This window comes from Trachypithecus francoisi, unplaced genomic scaffold (assembly GCF_009764315.1).
Source record: "Trachypithecus francoisi isolate TF-2019V2 unplaced genomic scaffold, Tfra_2.0 Lachesis_group2, whole genome shotgun sequence".
NCBI classification, from domain to species: domain Eukaryota; kingdom Metazoa; phylum Chordata; class Mammalia; order Primates; family Cercopithecidae; genus Trachypithecus; species Trachypithecus francoisi.
In genome coordinates, this window is record NW_022681465.1 from 159,231,174 (window position 1) to 159,257,381 (window position 26,208).

The window sequence follows — 26,208 nt, forward strand, 5'->3', positions numbered from 1 at the left end:
AGATTTGCCAATTCTGGGCATTTCATATAAATGGAATCATACAAAATGTGGCCTTTTGTGACTTCTTTCATTAGCACGAACTTTTCAAGGTTCATCCATGTTTTAGTATGTATCTGTATTACATATTTTTCAATTGCCAAAAACATCCCATTGTATGGACAGAGCATATTTTCTTTACCCACTTCTTCATCAGTTGATGAACATTTGGGTTGTTTCCACTTTTTGGCTATTATGAGTAGTGCGATGAGCATTCACATATGAGTTTTTCTGTGGACATGTGTTTCCATTTCTCTTGAATATGTATCTAGAAATACAACTGCTGAATAATGTGATAATCTGATGTGGATTTTTTTGGTTTTTTGAGAGGGTTTCCCTCTGTCGCCCAGGTTGGAATGCAGTGGCATAATCATGGCTCACTACAGCCCCCATCTCCTGGGATTAAACAATCCTACAACAAAATTAGGTAACGACATATGCCCACAAACCTCAAAATACATATAGGCAGAGACAAACCACCCACATTTACAATTCCTGCTTAGTATCAGCTCTGTGCAAAATAAACAGAAGGAAACAAAAGGGTATATAATTGGCCTGAAAACTCCAGAATAACCTAACTCAGAGGGCCAAACTGAAAACAGAAGCTGAAATTAGCAGCGGTTGGCATGTTCCAAAACAAGTATAAAAGGCCCTAAAATGAGGTATTCAGGGACCACAGCAAACTGAGCCTAACCTAAAGTTACCTTCAAAGAAAAAAGAACTACACCGAAGAAAAACTACTGATTAAAAAATCCAAACTAAGCAGGACAACACAGTAAACATACAAGAAGAGGGAGGGAAAACATCTCAGAAAGTTAACCCACATTTTTAAAATATTTCACAAAAACAAAAGAGGAACTCACACTTAAAATCCCTGCACTTTGAGAGGCAGAGGCGGGTGGATAACTTGAGGTCAGGAGTTCGAGACTAGCCTGGCCAACATGACGAAACCCCACCTCTACTAAAAATACAAAAATTAGCTGGGTGTGGTGGTGCACACCTATAATTCCAGCTACTCAGGAAGCTGAAGCATGAGAATCATTTGAACTCAGGAGGTGGAGGATGAACCAAGCCGAGATCATACCACCACACTCCAGCCTGGGTGACCTACTGAGACTCTGTCTCAAAAAAAAAAAAAAAAAAGAACAGGCAAATCTATAGAGACAGGAAATATATTGGTAATTGCCTAGGGTACAGAGGGAAATGGAGAGTAAATGCTAATGGGTACAAGGTTTCTTTTTGGGGTGATAAAAACATTCTAGAATTAAATAGTGATCATAGTTGCACAACCTTGGAATTGTACACTTTAAAATAGTAAGGTTTTATGGTATGTGAATTATATTTCAATAAAAGTGATATAGGAAATGAAAGAACAAATGAGAATCAGAAAAACCTGGAACAGAATTAGAAATATAAGAATAAATGTCGGCTAGGCACGGTGGCTCAAGCCTGTAATCCCAGCACTTTGGGAGGCCAAGACGGGCGGATCACGAGGTCAGGAGATCGAGACCATCCTGGCTAACACGGTGAAACCCCATCTCTACCAAAAAACACAAAAAACTAGCCTGGCGAGGTGGTGGGTGCCTGTAGTCCCAGCTACTTGGGAGGCTGAGGCAGGAGAATGGCGTAAACCCGGGAGGCGGAGCTTGCAGTGAGCTGAGATCCGGCCACTGCACTCCAGCCTGAGCAACAGAGCAAGACTCCATCTCAAAAAATAAATAAATAAATGTCAGAAATGAAAACTAAACAGTACACAAGAGCAATGCCATGAAGGACTGGACCAAAAATGGCAAATATAAAAAATAGGCAAACTAAAAAAAAATAATATGACAGGCAAGGAAGATCCAACCTAATTATGTAGGAATTCCCAAAAAAGAAAACCACAGCACTACAACAGAATACTAGATAATATAATTCAAGAAAACTTAAGAAAATTTAATTAAACTTAGATTTGTAATATCAAACTATATAATGAAAAGGCACACTATGTACCTGGAAAAAAACTGATGCAAAATAACCAACATCAAAACATATTGTAGTAAAATTATTGAGCTTTCTTTTTTTTTTTCTTTTTTAGACAGGGTCTCACTCTCATCATCCTGGCTGGAGTGCAATGTGGTGTGATCATGGTTCGCTGCAGCCTCGACTTACTGAGCTCAGGTGATTCTCCCACCTCCACCTCCCAAGTAGCCAGGACTACAAGCAAATGCCACCACATCAGGCTATTTTTTTGTATTTTTAGTAGAGACGAGGTTTTGCCATGTTGCCCAGGCTGGCCTCGAACTCCTGAGCTCAAGCCATCCGCCTGCCTCAACGTCCCAAAGTGCTGGGATTACAGGTGTGAGCCACCATACCCAAATGGACTTTCAAGAAAAAAAAAAAAATCAAAAACATTTGGGCATCTAAGCAAAAAGAACAAGTGACAAATATCTAAAAACTATGCTGTCACACTTTGACAGCAATGTTATACACCAAAAGAAAATAGATTGTTACTGGCCGAACGCGGTGGCTCACACCTGTAATTCCAACACTTTGGGAGGCCAAGGCAGGCGGATCACGAGGTCAGGAGATAGAGACCATCCTGGCTAACACGGTGAAACCCCGTCTCACTAAAAATACAAAAAATTAGCCGGGCATGGTGGCAGGCGCCTGTAGTCCCAGCTACTCAGGAGGCTAATGCAGGAGAACAGTGTGAACCCGGGAGGCAGAGCTTGCAGTGAGCCAAGATCGCACCACTGCACTCCAGCCTGGGTGACAGAGCAAGACTCTGTCTCAAAAAAAAAAACAAAAAAAAAAAAATAGATTGTTTCTGCATTTAAGATACTCAACAAGGAAAGAAAAGCTAAGAAGGTTCTATCCAACTACAGTGACTTTTAAGTATAAACATGGCAAATTGTCATCAACATGCAAGAACTTAAGGAACACTATTCACATGTGCTATCCATTAGGAATCTGCAGGAGAATGCACTTCCAACATCAAAACAATGAATTAACACAAAGCTACTAGTAATCTACTAAAATAATCCAAAAAATTGAAAATAAGTGCTGACAAAGATGTGGAGAAACTGAAACCCAGTACACTGCTGGTGGGGTAATCACTGAGAAATACAGTTTGGAGATTCCTCAAAAAGTTAAACATAGAATTGCTGTATAAGCCAGCAGTTCCACTCCTAGGTATATATACAAAAGACCCGAAAACATGTACTTGTTCACAAATGTCCACAGCACTATTCACAATAGCTAAAAAGTAGAAACCCAAATGTTCATCAGCAAACGAATGGATGAATAAAATGGATATTTTCTTATCCATACAAGAAAATAACATCTGCCCAAAAAAAAGAAAAAAATTAAGTACTGATACAGAATATGGATGAACCTCAAAAACATTACACTGAGAAGTTAGAACAAAAGAAGTCAGACACATATTACATGACTCCGCTTATATGAAAAATACAGAATATATAAATCCACAGAAACAGAAAACAGGCTGTTGATCACCTTACCTCTGGTAAGGGAAAACAAGAAATAATCACCTACTGGGTATGAAGTTTTATTCTGGGGTGATGAAAATGTTTTTCCATTACATAGAGGTGGCCATTGCACAACCCTGTAAATGTACTAAATTCCAGTGAATTGTTTACTTTAAAATGCTTAATTTTATGGTACGTGAATTTCACCTCAAGTTTTTTTAAGTGAAGAAACCATTAATTAAAGGAAACATACTGTCAAATAATCCAGTTTCATCAATTTAAACAAAGGTGAATGTTAAAGACTAAAAGGCACAGTATCTCACACCTGTAACCCCAGCACTTTGGAAGGCTGAGGCAGGCAGATCACTTGAGTCCAGGAGTTCAAGACCAGCCTGGGCGACATGGTGAAATCCTGTCTCTACAAAAAATACAAAAATTAGCCAGGCTTGGTGGCATGTGCCTGTAGTCCCAGCTACTCAGGAGGCTGAGGCACGAGGATCATTTGAACCCAGGAAACAGAGGGTGCAGTGAGCCAAGATCACACCACTACACTCCAGCCTAGGTGACAGAGTAAGATCCTGTCTCAAAAAAGCAACAACAATCACACTAAATGAAGATTATAATGTAGAACATATGAGAGCTATGTATTCTCATGATGTAGATACAGTACAACTTTTTGGTTTTTTTTTTGAAGACAGCGTCTCACTTTGTTGCTCAAACTAGAGTACAGTGGCACAATCTCAGCTCACTGCAACCTCTGTCTCCCAAGTTCAAGCGATTCTCCTGCCTCAGCCTCCCAAGTAGCTGGGATTACAGGCGCCCGCCATCACACCCAGCTAGTTTTTGTATTTTTAGTAAAGACAGAGTTTCACCATGTTGGCTAGGCTGGTCTCAAACTCCTGACCTCAAGTGATCCATCTGCCTCCCAAAGTGCTGGGATTACAGGAGTGAGCCATCACGCCCCACCACAGTACAACTATTTTTTTTTTTTTTTTTTTTTTTTGAGACAGAGTCTCGCTCTGTTACTCAGGCTGGAGTGCAGTGGTGCGATCTCAGCTCACTGCAAGCTACACCTTCCGGGTTCACACCATTCTGCCTCAGCCTCCCCAGCAGTTGGGACTACAGGTGCCCGCCACCACACTCAGTTAATTTTTTGTATTTTTAGTAGAGACGGGGTTTCACCATGTTAGAGATGGGGTTTCACCATGTTCACCATGTTAGAATGGTCTCAATCTCCTGACCTCGTGATCCACCCGCCTCTGCCTTCCAAAGTGCTGGGATTACAGGTGTGAGCCACCGTACCCGGCCACAACTATTTTTAAAAAACAGCACACAGGCAAATTCAGTTTCTAAAAAATTTGAACTACTTAATAAGTATCTACTTAGCTCTTACAAACATGTAACACTTCACTAACAATTTCTGAAACATATTGGCTTACCTCCAGACTTCATGGAACACACATACACACACACAAGACTGCTGCTTAACAAAAAAGAAAGCCATCTCTTGCAAGTAGGGGGAGAGGTGACTAAAAATTTGGATACAAGGCAACAATAAACACCATTTCAATTTTTTTAAGGATAGCTCAGGCACATGTCTCCCAATACACCACCAGTCTTACCTAAATTCTACCAGTAGAGTTCACCGTCAAAAGAACATCTTACTCCCATCATCCAAGCAACCGAACCAGGCAACAATAATACTCTGGGTGTTTCTGAGGATAACCCCGAAATGTCAATTACCCAGAATTCTTGCAGCACTATACAAAAAGAGCTGTCACCCTCAAGTGAACCCGAATCTTTCAAAAAGAAAAATTTCAGGCTGGGCGCAGTGGTTCACACCGGTAATCCTCGCACTTTGGGAAGCTGAGGTGGGTGGATCACCTGAGGTCAGGAGTTCGAGACCAGCCTGGCCACCACGGCGAAACTCCATCCCTACTAAAAATACAAAAAGTAGCTGGGCACGGTGGCAGTCACCTATAACCCCAGCTACTCGGGAGGCTGAGGCAGGAGAATCGCTTGAACCCGGGGGCAGAAGTTAGAGTGAGCCGAGGTCATGCCACTTCACTCCAGCCTGGGCAAAAAAGCAAAAAACTCTCTCAAAAAAAAAAAAAAAACAAAGAACAATTTTCTTAATCACTGGGTAAATTCAATTCAATTTAATTCTGCATTACAGCTCTTTGCCCTGATTTTATGGAAATTTCATGTATGACAAATGCATATGTAAAGAACTACCAATATGTTGGAATATCCAATTAATCAGAACAAAAACATTAGTCTACATTATTAGAATAACCAGACCCAACTTTTCATAAAAAGCAGGGTCCTGAATGGCTTCTAATTTTTAAAACAGAACCAAAATTATCATATAACCCCCATGATAGTTTTAATAACAATTAGTCAATTTAAGGTTAACATATGTGGAGAAAACTCACTGAACATTTTAACATCAAAACAGTATATACTTACCTATTCATAGTTCCAGATACATCAACATCATTCATAAAACATTCAATGCTCAAAGGGAGATCTGAAGCATTTGCACTCATCAATTTCTTGAGTTTCTCACACTCCTGAGAGAGTCGTAATAATGCACGGATTTTGGACTTAATGTCTAGCTTGTATTTCTTCCCAAATTCTTCACAGAAGTGATTTACTAACACTTCATCAAATTTTCTACCTCCCAATGTTGGGTCAAATGCAGTAGCCAGAACCTTAGGGAAAAAATGAGAATTAATCTAACAATGAACCAATCAATTCTGAAACAGATGGATATATCTTTACCTGGTAAGTTGCTTATTTAAAAAAAAAAGAAAAAGAAAAAAAGGAGGGTTACATTAAGGTTAAAACAAGGCAATGTATACCTCATTTAATCTTTATTACGACCACACTGTAAAAATAGGCACTATAATCCCCAATTTACAGATAATGCTACAGACCTAGACAGATGAGATAAACTGCACTTCACAAAGCTACTAAGTGGTAGAAGTGGAATTCAAAGCCAAATCTCCTTAATTCCAAAGTCCATGCCCTCCCCACTACACCAGTCTGACTCCCAATAGCAGTTACATGTCCAAGGTAAAATATACTCACATGTCATGTACATATTTTTAGTCTACTCACTATCACAAAACTGAGTAATACCAAGGCTCAACTCTCTGCAGTTTACTACCAAAGGATTCGTTACAGCCTTAGCTCACAGCAATGTGTTTCTATTTAACCTGGGAGTCTAATTAGCCTGGGTTACCCGTTTTCAAATCTCTAACAGATTAGAAGCAAACTAGATCTAATTAGATTCAGTAATAGAAGTTAGGCTAAATAAGTAATGACATCCTTATGAAGGAATAAAACTAGTAAAAACAATCTCTTCAAAGAATGCTAAACGTCACGGGGGAAATTTTTTTTTTTTTTTTTTTTTTGAGACGGAGTCTCGCTCTGTCGCCCAGGCTGGAGTGCAGTGGCCGGATCTCAGCTCACTGCAAGCTCCGCCTCCCAGGCTCACGCCATTCTCCTGCCTCAGCCTCCCGAGTAGCTGGGACTACAGGCGCCTGCCACCTCGCCCGGCTAGTTTTTGTAGTTTTTAGTAGAGACGGGGTTTCACCGTGTTAACCAGGATGGTCTCGGCCTCCCAAAGTGCTGGGATTACAGGCTTGAGCCACCGCGCCCGGCCAGGGAAATTTTCTTAGTATGTTAACTGAAAAAAAAAAAAGACAGGACACAGAGCTAAATATAGTGACTCCAACTGTTTTCTTAGAAAACTAGAATGAAATACACCAAGAATGGTAAGATTGTAAGTAATTTTTATTTATTTATTTATTTATTTATTTATTTTTATTTTTTTTTTTTTTTTGAGACAGGGTCTCACTCCGTTGCCCAGGCTGGAGTGCAGTGGCACAATCTCAGCTTACTGTAGTCTGAACCATCCAGGCTCAAGCAATCCTCCCACCTCAGCATCCCGAGTAGCTAGGACTACAGGCACACATCACCATATCCAGCTACTTTCTGTATTTTCTTTGTAGAGGCGGGGTTTCGTCATGTTGCCCAGGCTGTTCTCAAATTCTGGGCTCAAGCAATCCCCCGACCTCAGCCTCCAGAGTAGCTGGGACTACAGGCACACTACCACATCCAGCTAACTTTTGTAGAGACAGGGTTTCACTATGTTGCCCAGACTTTTCTTTACACATAAGTGTTTTCCAATTTGGAGAGATTTTTGTATGATTATTTTTGTAATTTAAAAGTAATCAAAAGGACTGGAAAACTGACAGGTAACAGGTGACACTGAAGGACAATTTAGAAAAACAGAAGCAGATGGCTACTAATACACATCACTCTGATCCAAAGCCAGGCTAAATTATGACCAGAGTCTTCTGTTTAAAAAGATGAAAGCACAGCATAGATCTTAGAAATTCTATTAGTGATTAAAGTTTAAACACCGAGAATTACATTTGGCCCACCACTTATAGCTGTAAAAAAGCAAAATCACAAATCTCTCATTTCCCAATTATCTAAAAGATTCGCTTTCCTTTTATTTAAAAACAAAACCACCTAAAAACAATATAAACCAGAAAATAAAGTGGAAACGTCTATTTTTCAAAGAAACAAGACCATAACAAATAAAGTCTCAAAATGCCTCCAAAATTACCAAATATCTAGTTTGGGGTAATCCCTCTCCACCAATCTCCAATGGGTACAAGGGGTTCAATTTAGACCTCGGCACCAAGAATTTTAATATGTATTTCAAATAATTAAAGCAAACACTTGAGAAATCCTTGGTTCTTCACCAAATTCTAGATAAACTCATCTAGACAGACAGAGAATTTTATACCTTACTGTGGAACTAGCATAAACCAGCAAACTCAACTGTGACAGAGATCACCCTCTGGCCCCTCCTTGCCTTCCACACTTCTGTGTGTACAAAACCACTTACAATTTAGGCTTTCTAGAAATCTATAATTTCCAGTCCAGTTTGTTTTGGAATCCAAAAGAAACTCCTTTTCCAGAACACTCAAAACCTCAAGAGCAAGAGGACAGAGCACCTGTACCACCTTCTCAATCCCCAGTGTAAAATTCACCAGGGAACCACATGTTAAAAAGTCCTCCTGCTGGGCGCGGTGGCTCACGCCTGTAACCTCAGCACTTTCGGAGGCCAAGGCAGGTGGATCACCTCAGGTCAGGAGTTCAAGACCAGCCTGACCAACATGGAGAAACCCCGTCTCTACTAAAAATATAAAATTAGCCAGGCGTGGTGGCACATGCCTGTAATCCCAGCTACTCGGAAGGCTGAGACAGGAGAACCGCTTTAACCCGGGAGGTGGAGGTTGCAGTGAGCCAAGACCACGCCATTGCACTCCAGCCTGAGCAACAAGAGCAAAACTCTGTCTCAAAAAAAAAAAACAAAAAGAAAGAAAAAAAATCCTCCGAATAACCCTGTAAGGTATGCATTATTTTTCCCATATTGTAGATGAGAAAAAATAGTTGTCTCTCAAAATTTCATAATTACCATACAGTAACACAGTCTTCTGGGGAAAAAAAAAACATGCTTACTTTCAGTTTTCCTCTATTAAATGCACATACAGAAACTTGATAAGCAGAGTGGCCCATGTCTACAAAAACTACATTTCTTGGTTTCTCTTCTAAGGCAGGAAGATCTTGCTTATAGATTCCATATGCAAGAGCAACTACAGAAGAAAAAACACAAAAATTAAACATAACAACATCTAAGTAAACAAGATTCATTTAAGCAGGAAAAAAGAGGTTTTATGTATAACAAATGCAACTACATGTCTTATATTTTAGAAATCAAATTCTTTTTAAGCACTATATAATTTATTCAAGAAAAACATTACCTTCCAAGAGTTAAATCTTGACATTCACTTAGACTTCCTCATAGCTGCCAATGGACTCTAGCACAATTTTCCCCAAGTCATTTCCCCCATTTTCCAAATATATTTTCCTGGATTTCTTCTTCCCCTATGCTATGTTTAACATCCCCACATGTTCTGTCCATGAGTTGCTGCTTAATGTTCCATTCCGCTGACTCTACCAGTCCACAAGTCTAAGAGAAGACCAATCTTTAACCGAAAGCACTGCTCCACACGCTAAGTGTGCTCCTTCCCCAAAAAGCATGTGATTAAATACCAAAATGCGTGCTATAAGGGTACACAAAAAGTACTGGTCAGATTAATTCTTCACAAGTGACACAGTATGCAAAAACACCATGACACAGGTGGTAAGCAAGAGTAGCAGTGCTGAAAGCAAAATAAAGAGCAAGAAACCCTGGAGTTTTAAAATTTCACAACCTTCAACATTAACCAAGTCAAAAAATCAATCAATGGTCCTTCCTTACCTGCAGTGGTTTCATTCATTAATCGCAAGCAATTAAGACCAGCAATCTGTGTTGCATCCATCACTGATCGTCTTTCTGCATCAGTATAGAAACAAGGAACCTACCAAAAAAAAAAAAAGAATGTTTACTATATTATAGATTCTAATTTTAGTTAGTAAATTCCAAGAATGCCATCAAATACCTACAGCAATTTATTCTGTATATGATCAAGAAAATATTTCAAACTGGTAGGGAAAAGTTAGCGTATTTAGTGTTAGTGTTAGGATATACAATAGCCATACCATTACCTTACATACACACATTACATGGCGGACCAAAATACCAACAGCTAAAGTAGTGACTGCAGAGAAGAGTTAATACAGAGGCCAGAAACTACTATCCTTAGAAAACGCCTGCTTGCATGTTGGTCCTTGCCTGGCATCTAGGATCTTGATTCACAAACAGTTCACTAAATCAACAGAAAAAATTTCCCTATGCAGTGAGCTGAGATCCGGCCACTGCACTCCAGCCTGGGCGACAGAGCGAGACTCCGTCTCAAAAAAAAAAAAAAAAAAAAAATTTCCCTAAATGATTAAGAGTGGCTCACTGTACCTAAACTGTTTATACAAAAATGCAGCTTGTGCTGACTACCGGCTTTCCTTCTGGGAATCTGGAATTTTGGTTCACGCTAGGTATAGGGTACCAATGTGACTGACCCCCGATAAAAACCCTGGACTACTCAGGCACGGTGGCTCTTGCCTGTAATCCCAGCACTTTGGGAGGCCGGGGCGGGTGGATTACCTGACGTCAGGAGCTTGAGACCAGCCTGGCCAACATGGTGAAACTCCATCTCTACAAAAAAAAAAAAAAAAAAAAAAAAAAAAACACTAGCTGGGTGTGGTGGCACATGCCTGTAATCCCAGCTACTCCGGAGGCTGAGGCTTGAACCTGGGAGGTGGAAGCTGCAGTGAGCCAAGATCATGCCACTGCACTCCAAGCTGGGAAACAAGAGCGAAACTCAGTCTCAAAAAAAAACCCTGGACCAGGCTCAGGCAGAACTCCTGTGGTAGAGGACATTTCACTCGTATTGTTACAATCTGTTGCTGGAGTTAAGCACATGCTGACTCTGGGAAGCTTGTGCCTGGTTTCCTCCAGACTCTGCCTCATGTGCCTTTTCCCTTTGTTGATTTTGCTTTGCATCCCTTCACTATAATAAATCTTAGCATAAGAATAGCTATACGCGGCCGGGCGCGGTGGCTCACGCCTGTAATCCCAGCACTTTGGGAAGCCTGTAATCCTAGCACTTTGGGAGGCCGAGGCCGAGGTGGGCAGATCACAAGGTCAGGAGACAGAGACCATCCTGGCTAACATGATGAAACCTCACCTCTACTAAAATACAAAAAAATTAGCCGGGCGTGGTGGTGGGTGCCTGTAGTCCCAGCTACTTGGGAGGCTGAGGCAGGAGAATGGCGTGAACCCGGGAGGCAAAGCATGCAGTAAGCCGAGATCGCGCCACTGCCCTCCAGCCTGGGTGACAGAGCAAGACTCCGTCTCAAAAAAAAAAAAAAAAATGAGAATAGCTATATGCTAGCGCCTGTGAACCCTCCTAAGCAAATTACCAAAACTCAAGTGTGATCTTCAGGCCCCACCCAAACATGACTCTTATCCAAAACCAGAAAAGACACTTAGGCATTCCAATATTTTATATATATTTTACTCCCACACAGAGTGTAATGCAGGAGCAAAACTAGGGGCACTAGATGGAGGAATGGAAACAAATCTGGGAGACCAATGGAGAGGCGAGGAAAGGTAGGAAACATCTAAGAAATACAGTGTCTGGTGTATCAGCCACTGGGGAATCAAGGTCACTGAATCTGAGCTTTTTAAAGGAACATAGCGTTTTTATTCTTCTATAAAGAATAAAGCCCATTCCCAAAATGGTGTACACAACTATAATCCAATTCTTTCTGACAAATGTCAATTCTACTTTACAATAACCAACGACTAAGGAATCCACCAGGCAACAGACTATGGGGTGAAAAAGCCACCTAAGAGTCCATGCTTTGCCAATCAATGCACCAACGGTAAGACGAAACAGGCCACGAAACTAAAGTATCAGGTAACAATTGCAGAATGAGGAGATTCGGTGGCAAAGCCAATGTAACCACACATATTTCAACAGTCCCTAAGGATTCCGCCATACTAAAGCACAAAGCTACAGCAGCCAGGCTTTCATCTTAACAGAGATATGCAAAAGATAAAGTCAACTGCTGCCATGTCTTTATGTTTTTTGGATAATTTTTTTGAGACAGGGTCTCACTCTATTGTACAGGCAAGAATGCGGTGGTGTGATCACAGCTCACTGCAGCCTCAAACTCCTGGGCTCGAATGAGCCTCCCAAGTAGCTGGGACTACAGATGTGCGCCACCACGCCCAGCTTTTTTTTTTTTTTCCGTAAAGACAGGGATCTCACTGTGTTGCCCAGGATGGTCTCAAAGGATCCTCCTGCCCTCGCCTCCCACAGTGCTGGGATTAAACCACCAAGCACAGCCCTTGCCTTTGTCTTTAATGCTAGATACCAACAGCAAATACAAATAGAGAACAAGTGCCATTTACAATTGGGGGTATTCAACTAATTCAACAAATGAGTGACTACGCTGTGCTATGCTAGGCACTATCCTAGGTGGTGAAAAAAATCCAGGAAGAAGTGGGCAGGCTGAGATGCATGTACCTTGAAGAACAGAAGAGATTTAAATAGGCAGAATAACAAAGGAGGCCTGAGTAAAAGCTAAGCAGCAGAAGAGAGTAAGAAAATGAAGACTAGTTTCATAATTTTTTTTTTCTTTGAGACAGAGTTTTGCTCTTGTCACCCAGGCCGAAGTGCAATGGCACCATCTCGGCTCACTGCAACCTCAGCTTCCTGGGTTCAAGCAATTCTCCTGCCTCAGCCTCGCAAGTAGCTGGGATTACAGGTGCCCACCACCACACCCAGCTAATTTTTGTATTTTTAGTAGACATAGGGTTTCACCATGTTGGCCAGGCTGGTCTCAAACTCCTGACCTCAGGTGATCCACCCACCTAGGCCTCCCAAAGTGCTGGGATTATAAGCATGAGCCACTGCGCCCAGCCTGACAAATTTTTTAAATAACCATTACAACCTGAGACAAAAAACTTTACTTGAAATTAGCAGCTTTCTTCTCTTTGCTTCTTCATGCAAATTCCCAATAATGTATAGGGATCAAACTCACCGAAACAACACAGTCAACTACAGGCTTCTTAAGCACACTTTCGGCTGTTTCCTTCAGTTTGGACAAAAGCATGGCAGTCACTTGCTCAGTGGTAAAATTTCGCTCTTCCTCCATATATGTCACCTGCAAGAAAACAACAAAGAGGCCTAGACTTATTGTATTTCCTTCTTCATGTCCTAGTCCTAAAAGCTAAAATGAACAATGCCTCCCATTATCAACACAACATTATCTCAAGAGGGGGTTGAAAAAAAGCTAGTTTTGCAAGTAATACCTTGAAGGTCACTTCTAGTTTTTTGTTTTTGTTTTTGTTTTTTTTTTGTTTTTTTTTTGGAGGCAGGGTCTCTCTCTGTCGCTCTCTCTCTCCTCTGGAGTGCAGTGGCATGATCACAGCTCACTGGAGACTTAACTTCCTAGGTTTAAGCAATCCTCCTGCCTCAGCCTCCCAAGTAGCAGGGAGCAAAAGAGCACGTCATCACATCTAGCTAATTTTTTTCTTTTTTTCCTTGTAGAGACAGGGTTCTTGCTTTGTTGCCGATGCTAGTCTCAAACCTCCTGGCTTCAAGCAATCCTCCTGCCTCGGCCTCCCAAAGTGCTGGGATTACATGCATGAGCCACCACGCCTAGACTATTTTAGCTTTCTTTTTTTTTTTTTTTTTTTGAGACGGAGTCTCGCTCTGTCGCCCAGGCTGGAGTGCAGTGGCCGGATCTCAGCTCACTGCAAGCTCCGCCTCCTGGGTTTACGCCATTCTCTCGCCTCAGCCTCCCGAGTAGCTGGGACTACAGGCGCCCGCCATCTCGCCCGGCTAATTTTTTGTATTTTTTTTAGTAGAGACGGGGTTTCACCATGTTAGCCAGGATGGTCTCGATTTCCTGACCTCGTGATCCACCCGTCTCGGCCTCCCAAAGTGCTGGGATTACAGGCTTGAGCCACCGCGCCCGGCCTGACTATTTTAGCTCTCAACCAAACACGATACTTGGAGATGAAGGACCACAATGTAAAACGACAAATCTTTTTTTTTTTTTTTTTTTTTTTTTTTTTTTGAGACGGAGTCTCGCCCTGTCGCCCGGCTGGAGTGCAGTGGCCGGATCTCAGCTCACTGCAAGCTCTGCCTCCCGGGTTTATGCCATTCTCCTGCCTCAGCCTCCGCAGTAGCTGGGACTGCAGTAGCTGGGACTACAGGCGCCCGCCACCTCGCCCGGCTAGATTTTTGTATTTTTTTTTAGTAGAGACGGGGTTTCACCGTGTTAGCCAGGATGGTCTCGATCTCCTGACCTCGTGATCCGCCCGTCTCGGCCTCCCAAAGTGCTGGGATTACAGGCTTGAGCCACCGCGCCCGGCCTAAAACGACAAATCTTAAGAAAAGTTCCTTTGCAAAGGCAAATCAGTGTAGCTCCCCAAGACCCACACTGTCCATAAAGAGGCTGCTGGTAGAAACTATTTTACTATCTGACATACTATGTGTATTTTAATGTGTTTACTGTTTACACATACTATGTGTGTTTTAATGTGTTTACTGTTTATTATCCATCTCCACAATTAGGATTCAATTAGGACATGCATTTGCCTGATTGTACACTGCCATAGCTCCAGCACCTAGAACAGGACCTGGCATAATAAATACTGGTTGAATTAAATAATAAAAGATGGGGGCCGGGCGCGGTGGCTCAAGCCTGTAATCCCAGCACTTTGGGAGGCCGAGATGGGTGGATCACGAGGTCAGGAGATCGAGACCATCCTGGCTAACACCGTGAAACCCCGTCTCTACTAAAAAATACAAAAAACTAGCCGGGCGAGGTGGCGGGCGCCTGTAGTCCCAGCTACTCGGGAGGCTGAGGCAGGAGAATGGCATAAACCTGGGAGGCGGAGCTTGCAGTGAGCTGAGATCCGGCCACTGCACTCCAGCCTGGGTGACAGAGCAAGACTCCGTCTCAAAAAAAAAAAAAAAGAAAAAGAAAAAGATGGGCTGGGTGCAGTGGCTTACACCTGTAGTCCCAGCACTTTGGGAGGCTGAGGCAGGCAAATCACTTGAGGTCAGGAGTTCAAGACCAGCCTGGCCAACATGGTGAAACCCCCTCTCTACTAAAAACACAAAAAATTAGCTGGGTGTGATGGTCCGTGCCTGTAATCCCAGCTACCAGGGAGACTGAAGCATGAGAAAAGCTTGAACCCAGGAGGCGGAGATTGCAGTAAACCTAGATCTTGCCACTGCATTCCAGCCTAGGTGACACAGCGAGATTGTCTCAAAAAATAAAATAAAATAAGTAACAATAATGAATGAACAAAGCTTCAAGATAAAGCCCTATTCCAGATAAAAGTCTGCAACTTTGGTAACAGTTATGAATTTTAAATGTTGAAAGACTGCCTAAAATAATCCCATCCCATCCCACATGCCCATATTCCCCAATTACAATCCAGAATAGAACATGTTGCTCTCTTCTTTTAGCTGCTGCCCTAACTCAGCTTGCGTGCCACCTTCTCACTCCCCAACCCAACCACAATTTATTCTGGTTTAGAATTGAACAGCTCTTACTATATTGCATGATAAAGATAGGGAAATATCCCTCCTGGTGCCCTTTCTAAATTATCTCTTTCTTCCCTGCTATTTGTCTAATTCTGAGGTCAATTCCTCCACTTTTAGACTTGCATCTACTTGTTTCCCAAATCTTCTTCCTAGTCTTTTTCTCCTTTGGTTCTTGCAATGCTTATGACTAAATCTGCCAATACTTATCCTATTTCTTTTGTAACTAGTAAGTACTGCCCATTTCTTCACCTCCCTTTTTAACCCCTTTCTCTTTCCTGTGCTTCAGCTTCATCTTTTACTATCCCATTCAAACTGTCCTTAATTACCACAGATATTTTAAGTAAACCCAGTCATCATTCTTTAGTTTTCAGAATTTTTCACTTCTAAATACAACTAAATTAATGGCTACACTGCAACAGTAGACTACCTTCTTCTCACGGTTCTCAACATCTCCTGGCTTTCCAGCCTGTTCTCCTGATTCTTGGTCTCCAAAACCAAATATCCTCATAAACTCACCTGCCTGGAAAGCCAATCACGCCCCCACCCCCCACTTGGGGATTCCTCTTACTACCTCTGAGTACAAGAAAGGCAAATGTGTCCACCCTATCCATCTCCCAGCCTCTTACCTCTTTTCTGTGATCAGTTCACTGCATACTTCCAGAGACTCCACTAGATGTACCAGAGATAAAGACCAAACTCACTTTTCCCCAAAAGAACATCTCTTTCTAAATTAAGTCCTATATCCAAGAGTATGTCCATCTATTTGCTAGTGACTTAAAACTGTGATTCCTGCCGGGCGCAGGGCTCACGCCTGTAATCCCGACACTTTGGGAGGCCGAGGTGGGCGAATCACAAGGTCAGGAGTTTGAGACCAACCTGGCCAACACGGTGAAACCCCATTCTATTAAAGATGCAAAAAATTACCCAGACGTGGTGGCACGCGCCTGTAATCCCAGCTATTTGGGAGGCTGAGGCAGGAGAATCACTTGAACCCAGGAGGCAGAGGGATTACACACCTGTAATCCCAGCTACTTGGTAGGCTGAGGCAGGAGAATCACTTGAACCCAGGAGGCGTGAGCCACGATCGCGCCATTGCCCACCGGCCTGGGTGACAGAGCGAGAGTCCATCTCAAAAAAAAAAAAAAAAAAAAAAAAAAAAAACCTGTGATTCCTTTGCCTGCTCTTCCAGAAGTCATTCCCTAAAATCACGCTAAAAGGCCATTGCATCAGTGAGCAAAACAAGCAGCAATGGCAGTATTAACTTCAAACCGTCACTACCCAGGCATCCAACCCATATTAAGAGCACCACCCATGGCTCCCAACCAAAATCCAGATCATTCAAAAAATGTCAAATAGTCTTCACCAGAAAAAAACTTTTCCTAAGCATCTGTAAGCATTTTCATTACAATCTGACATCAGAAAGGTACAGATAGATATTGAACTGATAAAATACTGCATTTTAATTATAAGGCATTAACTTGACAACCTTACCTTTATACCTGTTAATCCTGTGGGCAAGTGCACAATATCATATGCAAGGTTAGATTTTTCTGCCTCCACAAATGGATCAGAGAATGCTCGGCCATGGAATCTTTTAAATCCTTGGACTGTGTTCTTGGCATTCGAAATTACCTAAGAGAAAGAATATCAGAGTGGAAAAACTACTAATAATTTTTTTTTTTATTTCAACAGCCTCAGATTAAATTAGCACCATTTTAACTTTATACAGTCTCCTTGGTTTCGGTTTCTTCAGACACTAAACTTTTCTAAATGGTGCCCACTAGCATGCGAAGTGAGGGATGAGGGATTTGCACGGGTCTCAGAGCGGCAGGGCTAAAAACAGAGTCCTGCTCTTCCTATATCAGATGAAGTCAGGTAATTACACCTGAATAAGTATTTTCTGTTCTTAAACTTCTAGTAAACATTTACATAAAATAACTTGTAGCCTTTAAAAGTTGCCCATAGTTTATGGTTGAAAGTTTCCAGAAACCAACTCAGCAATACATAAATTGATTCAGAAATTCTAATTAAGGCCGCGTGTCGTGGCTCACGCCTATAATTCCAGCACTTTGAAAGTGGCCAGGGCCTCATTTGAGGTCAGGAGTTCGAGACCAGCCTGACCAACATGGTGAAACACTGTCTCTACTGAAAATACAAAAAATTAGCCGGGCAAGTGGTGTGCACCTGTAATCCCAGCTATTCAGGAGGCTGAGGCATGAGAATCACTTGAACCTGGGAGGTGGAGGTTGCGCTGAGCTGAGACAGGGCCACTGCACTCTCAAAAAAAAAAAAAAAAGAAAAAGAAAGAAGTTCCAGTGAAACAAATTTCTCATAAAAGAAAAAAAAATCATACTAAGTACACAAAAATGAACACAAAAGGATATTGGGAGACTACTATTTGTAACAGCAGATGCCTAGAAACAACCTAAATGGTTAATAACAGGGAAATGCTTAAATAAATTATGGTATATTCATACAATGAAATATATAATAGGTAAAAGTTTTCAGAAGGTGGTAAGACAAATGTCTATATGATTTTTTAATAATGGTTGAACAAGTGATTTTCAAATTCCTTAAACACTTTTTTATCTATGTTTTCTAATTCCTCTAGAATAAGTTATCACAATTTACAAAGGGAAAATGCTGACAAAAACATTCAAAACATTCCAGAATGACCATGACCTTCTGCTTAAGATTTACAGGCTCTTCCTCCCAATGCAGGAGATGTAATAAGCTCCTGTATCCCCGAGAAGAAAGGGAACACACAGAAGTCCTTTTGTGAAACAGATGAGGCCTCCCAAATCATGTCTTCCTTGACTAAGCTACCAAACAGAAACTCTGTAACACAATAACTGTATCAACCTGGAACTGAGCAGCCAGTTTAGTATAGTAACTGTTTCTCAATCATGAAAAGGAGGTTTAAAAAACAGGAGCGATCAGCTCAAATTTTAGAAGGAAAGAGATCTCAAAATGGTTCAATATTGTCTACCTGCTATCTCCTAAAAAATCTTGAGCACTGTGAAAACGAACTATAAAACATCCAACTTAATTAAAACCAATTGGCCAAGTACTACATTTAGGCTAATAAATTTTAGGCCCTGCCCCATTCAAAAACAGATTCACCCTACAGGGTTGCTCCAGATTGAACCATAAGAAGGTCAAACATGCAACTCTTTAATTTTACAGATATCTCAGACACTTAGAATAACAGAACTCTTGGGGTTCTGCTGCTCTGGTTATTCAGAAATCAGCAACTACGTCAGGTTCCTGGTTTACAGAGTAAACTAATGGCAAGTCCTTTAATGTATTTCTAGAGATATGCTTTCCTTCCTTGAGAAACTTGATTAATAAGATCAACAGTTACCTTATATATGAGTAAGATGTAAGGCCCAACAAGACAGACTTAAGGAGCATGTAAAATATCAAGGAACAAGCAAGCCTTGCTTAACAAGATCTGGACAAAATCCACCCTGGCAGTTTGCATTAAACAGATTATACTGCTAATGCTATTTTAAGGCTATGTGCTTCTCACTGACGCAGTAGTCCCTGGGTATCTGCAGGGGATTGATTCCAGGGCACCCCTTGAATTAGACCAAAATCCACAGATGCTCAAGTCCCTTATACAAAATGACATAGTGTTGGCCTATAACCTATGCACATCCTCCTGTATACTTGAAGTTGTCTCTAGATTACTTATAACACATAATACAATGTAAATGCTATGTAAATAGTTGTTACACTGGATTGTTTTTATTTGTATTTTTTATTATTGCAGTGTTATATTTTTTCCCAAAAATATTTTTGATCCACAGTTGTTTGAATCTACAGATGCAGAACACATGGAATTCTGAGGGCTGACTGTATCTGAGAACAGAGAACAGGTGTGTATGTCAGTTGTATACCCAGGGTCTATCAGTGCTAGGTACATAATGGGCATTCAACTACTTGCTGAACACATGGATGAACAGAAGAAATAAGTCAGTTTAGGAAAAAAACGAAACTTTACCTGACTTTTAGCTGCTGCTCCAATTGAACGATTCTTAGGACCAAAAGAAATGCAAGCCCTAGAAGACAAAACGAACACTTTAAGAACTAAATCTTACTGCAATAATAAATCCAAAAGCATAGCAGGCAAGATCTCAGTGTCAGCTAAAATGCCATGTATTTTAATGGTACAAATCTATGATTTTGACCTTTCTATTGAGTAAATCTGTCCATGTAATGGGTTGCCTCTTACAACTGAGTCCTGTCATTTACATGCTGGAGCACAGGTCTGATGTGATAACTACCTGTCAGAGAGGTGGACTAGACAGTCTCTACCATTCTCTAATTATTTTTCAAGTCTCCTGTTCAAAATCCCAGTATAAAATAATGTACCCTCACATCAATGTATCAATTAACATTTTTAAGACAGCTCATAACGTCACCAAGAATATAGTCTACAAACCCTGAAAGCAACTCTCGCCCTATTAAATAAGTAAAAAAGTAATTTTTCTAAAACTAGTTTCCAGGCACTCAATTTTATTATTTTTTTAAGAGTCTCACTCTGTCGCCCAGGCAGGACTACAGTAGCCCTATCTCAGCTCACTGCAACCTCCACCTCCCAGGTTAAAGTGATTTTCTTGCCGCAGCCCCCCGAGTAGCTGGGATTACAGGCATGCACCATCACGCTCAGCTAATTTTTGTATTTTTAGTAGAGACGGAGTTTCACCACGTTGGTCAGACTAGTCTCGAACTCCTGACCTCAGATGATTCACCCATCTTGGACTCCCAAAATGCTGACATTTAGGCGTGAGCCCCTGTACCTGGCCAGGACTCAGAATTTCTGACAAGGAACTTCATCCCCACTTTTGAACATCTTCTAAATTACCAATTCATACACTATCTCCTGATTTAATCTATTTACTGCTTCTTTCAGAAAGGCGAAACTGAAATCTGCTTGAAGGTTAAAAAAAAAAAAAAGCCGGGCCTATGCTTAAAAAGCGCGGTGGCTCACGCCTATAATCCCAGCACTTTGGGAGGCCAGGGCAGGCAGATCACGAGGTCAGGAGATCAAGACCATCCTGGCCAACATGGTGAAATCACATCTCTACTAAAAATACAAAAATTAGCTGGGCGTGGTGGCACGTGCCTGTAATCCCACCTGCTCAGGAGGCTGAGGCAGGAGAATTACTTGAACCAAGGAGTCGGATGTTGCAGTGAGCCAAGACCGCACCACTGTGCTCCAGCCTGGTGACACAGCGAGACTCTGTCTTAAAAAAAAAAAAAAGGCATTAATAAGTAAGTTTTGGCCGGGCGCAGAGGGTCACACCTATAATTCCAGTACTTTGAGGGGCCGAGGCAGGTGGGTCACCTGAAGTCAGGAGTTTGAGACCAGCCAGGCCAACACGGTGAAACCCTGTCTCTACTAAAAATACAAAAATTAGCTGGGCGTGGTGGCATGTGCCTGTAATCCCACCTACTCAGGAGGCTAAGGCAGGAGAATTGCTTGAACTGGGGAGTCGGGGGTTGCAGTGAGCCGAGACCACGCCACTGCACTCCAGCCTGGCAACAGAGTGAGACTCTGTCTCAAAAACAAAACAGACAAACAAAGGCATTAGTAAGTATAAGTCAATTTTTGCCAGGTGCAGTGGTTCATGCCTGTAATCCCAGCACTCTGGGGGACCGAGGAGGGCAGATGACCTGAGGTCAGGAGTTCGAGACCAGTCAGGTCAACATGGTCTGTCTCTACTAAAAATACAAAAAAATTAGCTGGGCGTGGTGGTGGGCGCCTATAATCCCAGCTACTTGCGAGGCTGAGGCAGGAGAATCACTTGAACCTGGGAGGCAGAGGTTGCAGTGAGCCAAGATCGCGCCACTGCACTCCAGCCTGGGCAACAAGAGCAACACTCCATCTCAAAAACAAAACAAAAAAGAGTAAATTTGGCTAGGCGCAGTGGCTCAAGCCTGCAATCCCAAGATTTGGGGAGGCCAAGACAGGTGGATCACTTGAGTCCAGGAATTCAAGACCAGCCTGGGCAATACGGTAAAACCCTGTCTCTATTAAAAAAAAAAATACAAGGCTGGGCGCAGCGGCTCACTCCTATAATCCCATCACTTTCGGAGGCCGAGGCAGGCGGATCATGAGGTCATGAGATCAAGACCATCCTGGCTAACACAGTGAAACCCCATCTCTACTAAAAATACAAAAAAATTAGCCGGGCATGGTGGCAGGCGCCTGTAGTCCCAGCTACTCGGGAGGCTGAGGCAGGAGAAGGGCGTGAGCCCAGGAAACGGAGCTTGCAGTGAGCCCAGATCATGCCACTGCACTCCAGCCTGGGCGACACAGCGAGACTCCATCTCAAAAAAAAAAAAAAAAAAAAACTTAGCTGGGCATGGTGGTGAGCACCTGTAGTCCCAGGTATAGTGGAGTCATGGGGTGGGGGTGGCTGAGGCAGGAGGATCACCTGAACCCAGGAGGCTGAGGCTGCAGCAATCTGTGATCATGCTATCGCACTCCAGCCTGGGGAACAGAGCGAGCGAGACCACAGTAAATAAATTTATCCAGGGTCATGCAATCTGAAAGCAATGAAGACAGGACAGTAGGTGATGTCTAAAGCTTTGACTCTTATCCTCGCTGAACTCCTGATTCTTCCAAGTCAACAGAGTAAATAAGAGCTCTGGAACCATACTGCCTTGGTCCAAATCTGACTAAATTAGATGACCTACTAATTTGGCAGAAACATAAACTTAAGAGCCCTGTGAAAACTGGCAGAATGCTGGGCCTCCCTGGGCTTCAGTGGTCCTTTACAACCAATGGCAAAGAACCCCTGTGAGCCAATCTCCCAGGGCAGCTACAGGAAGCCACACCTTCTATTAAATGACAGGAAGAACAAACATAGTATACCCTAGGACCTCATCAGAATTCCTCCAAATCCTAAGCTTTTGGGCCTAGAAAGTGCGAGGAGTAGCCCCTCAAAAGCAAAGGTATCAACCTCAGCCTTTCTGCAACTATGCCACCAATCACTAAAACAGTATCTGTTTTAGACACTAGATGAAAATAAATAAAATCCTCAGTACCATGTAAATGTCACTCCTCTCAAAGCCCATATTGCCCTTTAGGAAACTGCCCAATGCAATCTTACCCACTTCCTCTACCTCAAAAAGGCTGCCTAGCATAAGCCTAACAATTGGCACACCTCCATTTTTCTAAATACCACCAGATCTAAATTTCTAAGGTATATCCCACCATAACCCCAATCACAACATAACGAAACAGCAATGTTACTCATCTTCCATTGTTTCCTGCAGCCCTTTTTCAAACCTTTATCTCCTCAAAACAATTACAATTCCCAACTTTCCTGCAAATCCTGCTGAAGGGTTAATTTCCTATTCTACATCAGTAACTTTGAAACTATCTTGCTTCCAATTACCTTCCTAACAAAACCAACTACCAACAAATAAAATCTATATTCCTTAATATGGAACCTAAGGCGTCTCCCAACCCAATCACTTTTCCAGCTGTATTTCATCCACACAATCAACACAAGTTGAATAAAGTATCCCAATCTTCCTGCTTTGCTTATGTCACTTTTTACATCTGAAATGCCCAGTACCTTCATGTATTCTCTAGAAATGGCATCTATTTTGTCTGTAAAGCCTTCTCAACCCACCCCGACCCCCAAATAAAAAGTAATAATCTGCCAGGCACGGTGGCTCAAGCCTGTAATCCCAGCACTTAGGGAGGCCAAGGCGGGTGAATCACGAGGTCAGGAGATAGAAACCACTCTGGCTAACATGGTGAAATCCCCGTCTCTACTAAAAATACAAAAAAATTAGTTGGGCGTGGTTGCGGGCGCCTGCAGACCCAGCTACTCGGGAGGCTGAGGCAGAAGAATGGTGTGACCTCAGGAGGTGGAGCTTGCAGTGAGCGGGGATCACGTCACAGCCACTAGCCACATGTGGCTATTTAAATTTAAATTATTTAAAATTAAATAAAATTTAAAACTCAGTTCTTACAGTCAAGGTTGCAGTGAGCTATAATCATGCCACTGCATCCAGTCAGAGTGACAGACTGAGACCCTGTCTCAAAAAAAAAAAAAAAAAAGTACTGTTTCACCTACTGGAACTGAAATCCAGTCAGCTACCTTTAAAATTATCTATTGATGTGTGATTTAAAAAAAAAAAAAAAGTACTACTTCCATTAAAAAAGGACAACTGAAAATAGAGTATGATCAATTTGCTGAATTGGGTCAATATGTAAAACAGCGCCCAGGCGTGCTGGCTCACGCCCATAATCCCAGCACTTTGAGAGGCCGAGGCGGGCAGATCATCTGAGGTCAGGAGTTTGAGACCAGCCTGGACAACATGGTGAAACCTGTCTCTGCTAAAAATACAAAAATTAGCCAGGCATAGTGATGCGTGCCTGTAAATCCCAGCTACTCAGGGGGCTGAGGCAGGAGAATCACTTGACCCCAGGAGGCAGAGGTTGCAGTGAGCCGAGATTGTGCCACTGCATTCCAGCCTGGGCGACAGAGCGAACTCCGTCACAGAAAAAAAAAAAAAAGGTAAAACAGCACAAATTGAAGGATTTTGAAAACTAAAAGCTTACATAAACCTAATATTTAAATGAGATGAATACTCAAAAATAATAGCTTGAATATTAGCGCTAGCACTAGAACCTAATTCAATGCTTTTTAGTACAAGTTTACCGTAGAAAATTAGTAAAGTATGAAGAAAAAAATAAAAACTATATATACTTCCACAACCCTCCCCCCACCACAGAGGGCCACTATTAACATTTAGGTAAATACTCTTATGTAATCCTAATAAATCTAGTAAGTCCTTAAAAAGAAAAAAAAAAGTAAAACTGATAATACCACTATCAGTTTGCTTCTCCTCAATAAATGCTCTGAAAAGTCTTCAATGGCTGAATTATTCCTTGAGAATTTTGACATGGAATAAGCATGACAAGAACATTTAAAGGAAATATATCTACTACTTTCCAGTCAACAAGAACTTTCAAATTTTGCACAGTCTACATCCCTGATCCCTATCCATAGCAGGAATCCTCTCTCATCCAAGCAGGTCAAGCTTCCTTGTTTCATAGTTCCCATTACAGAGCCTTCTGTGCCAGGTGGTGTGCTAAGCATCCTACACTTGATAATCCTAAATGTTCTGAGAAACGGGATTCGTATAGAGGAAGAGCTGATTCAAGTCAAGTCAATGTGCCCAGAAACGTATTAGCGTCTATGATTCAAAATTAGGACCGTCAGACTCCAGAACCCCATGTGTACACACATTTTGGGTTTTTTTCTGGTTTTGAGACAGGGTCTGAGACTCCGTCACCCAGGCTGGAATGTAGTGACTCCATATCTGCTCACTGCAACCTCCACCTCCCAGGTTCAAGCAAGCCTCCTACCTCAGCCTCCCGAGAACCTGGGACTATAGGTGTGCACCAACCACCATGCGTAGCTAATTTTTTTTTTTTTTTTTTTTGAGACGAAGTCTCGCTCTTGTCACCCAGGCTGGAGTGCAATGGTGTAATCTCGGCTCACTGCAACCTCTGCCTCCCAGGTTCAAGTGATTCTCCTGCCTCAGCCTCCCAAATAGCTGGGACTACAGGCACCTGCCACCACACCCAGCTAATTTTTGTATTTTTAGAGACAGGTTTTTCCCATGTTGGCCAGGCTGGTCTCAAACTCCTGACGTCAGGCGATCCACCTGCCTCGACCTCCCAAAGTGCTGGGATTACAGGCATGAGCCACTGCACCCAGCCTCTTTTTTTATTATTATTATATTACTGAGACAGAGTCTCACTCTGTCACCCAGGCTAGACTGCAGTGGCATCATCTCGGCTCACTGCAACCTCCACCTCCTGGATTCAAGCAATTCTCCTGCCTCAGCCTCCTAAGGAGCTAGGACTATAGGCCCGTGCCACCACGCCCAGCTAATTTTTGTATCTTCAGTAGAGGCAGTGTTTCGCCATGTTGGTCAGGCTGGTTTCAAACTCCTGACCTCAGGGGATCCACCCACCTCGGCCTCCGAAAGTGCTGGGATTACAGGCTTGAGTCACGCCTGGCCAATTTTTGTACTTTTTGTAGAGATTGGGTTTCGCCATGTTGTCCAGGATGGTCCCGAACTCCAGAGCTCAAGTGATCCCCCCACCTCAGCCTCCCAAAGTGCTGAGATTACAGGTGTAAGCTACCACACCCGGCCCTGTTTTGTTTTGTTTTTATTTTTGGGGTTTTGAGATTGAGTTTCACTCTTGTTGGCCAGGCTGGAGTGTAATGGCGTGACCTCAGCTCACTGCAACCTCCACCCCCCAAACTCAAGCAATTCTCGTGCCTCAGCCTCGAGTGGCTGGGATTATAGGCAAGTACCACCACACCCAGCTAATTTTGTATTTTTTAGCAGAGATGAGGTTTCACCGCGTTGGCCAGGCTGGTCTCAAACTCCTGACTTCAGGTGACCCGCCCACCTCAGCCTCTTAAAGTGCTGAGATTACAGGCATGAGCCACCGTGCCCAGCCCCGTTATGTTTTTTAAGAGACAATTCTCACTCTGTCGCCCAGTCTTGGAGTGTAGTACTCGATCACGGTTCACTGCAGCCTTGATCACTGACCTCAA

At 42.4% G+C, this 26,208-nt stretch overlaps 1 protein-coding gene across 3 annotated transcripts in view; it reads right to left on the reverse strand.

The window, feature by feature from the left end:
- HSPA4 (heat shock protein family A (Hsp70) member 4) overlaps positions 1 to 26,208 on the reverse strand; it is a 57,944-nt gene that overhangs the window by 24,425 nt on the left and 7,311 nt on the right. For all 3 annotated transcript variants that reach the window (XM_033181232.1, XM_033181234.1, XM_033181233.1), the window contains exons 2-7: positions 19,608 to 19,665; positions 17,093 to 17,233; positions 13,080 to 13,202; positions 9,853 to 9,952; positions 9,051 to 9,184; positions 5,976 to 6,220 (exon numbers count right to left, since the gene is read on the reverse strand). In XM_033181232.1, coding sequence (XP_033037123.1) covers positions 5,976 to 6,220; positions 9,051 to 9,184; positions 9,853 to 9,952; positions 13,080 to 13,202; positions 17,093 to 17,233; positions 19,608 to 19,665 — 801 coding nt within the window. The remainder of the gene's footprint in view (positions 1 to 5,975; positions 6,221 to 9,050; positions 9,185 to 9,852; positions 9,953 to 13,079; positions 13,203 to 17,092; positions 17,234 to 19,607; positions 19,666 to 26,208) is intronic.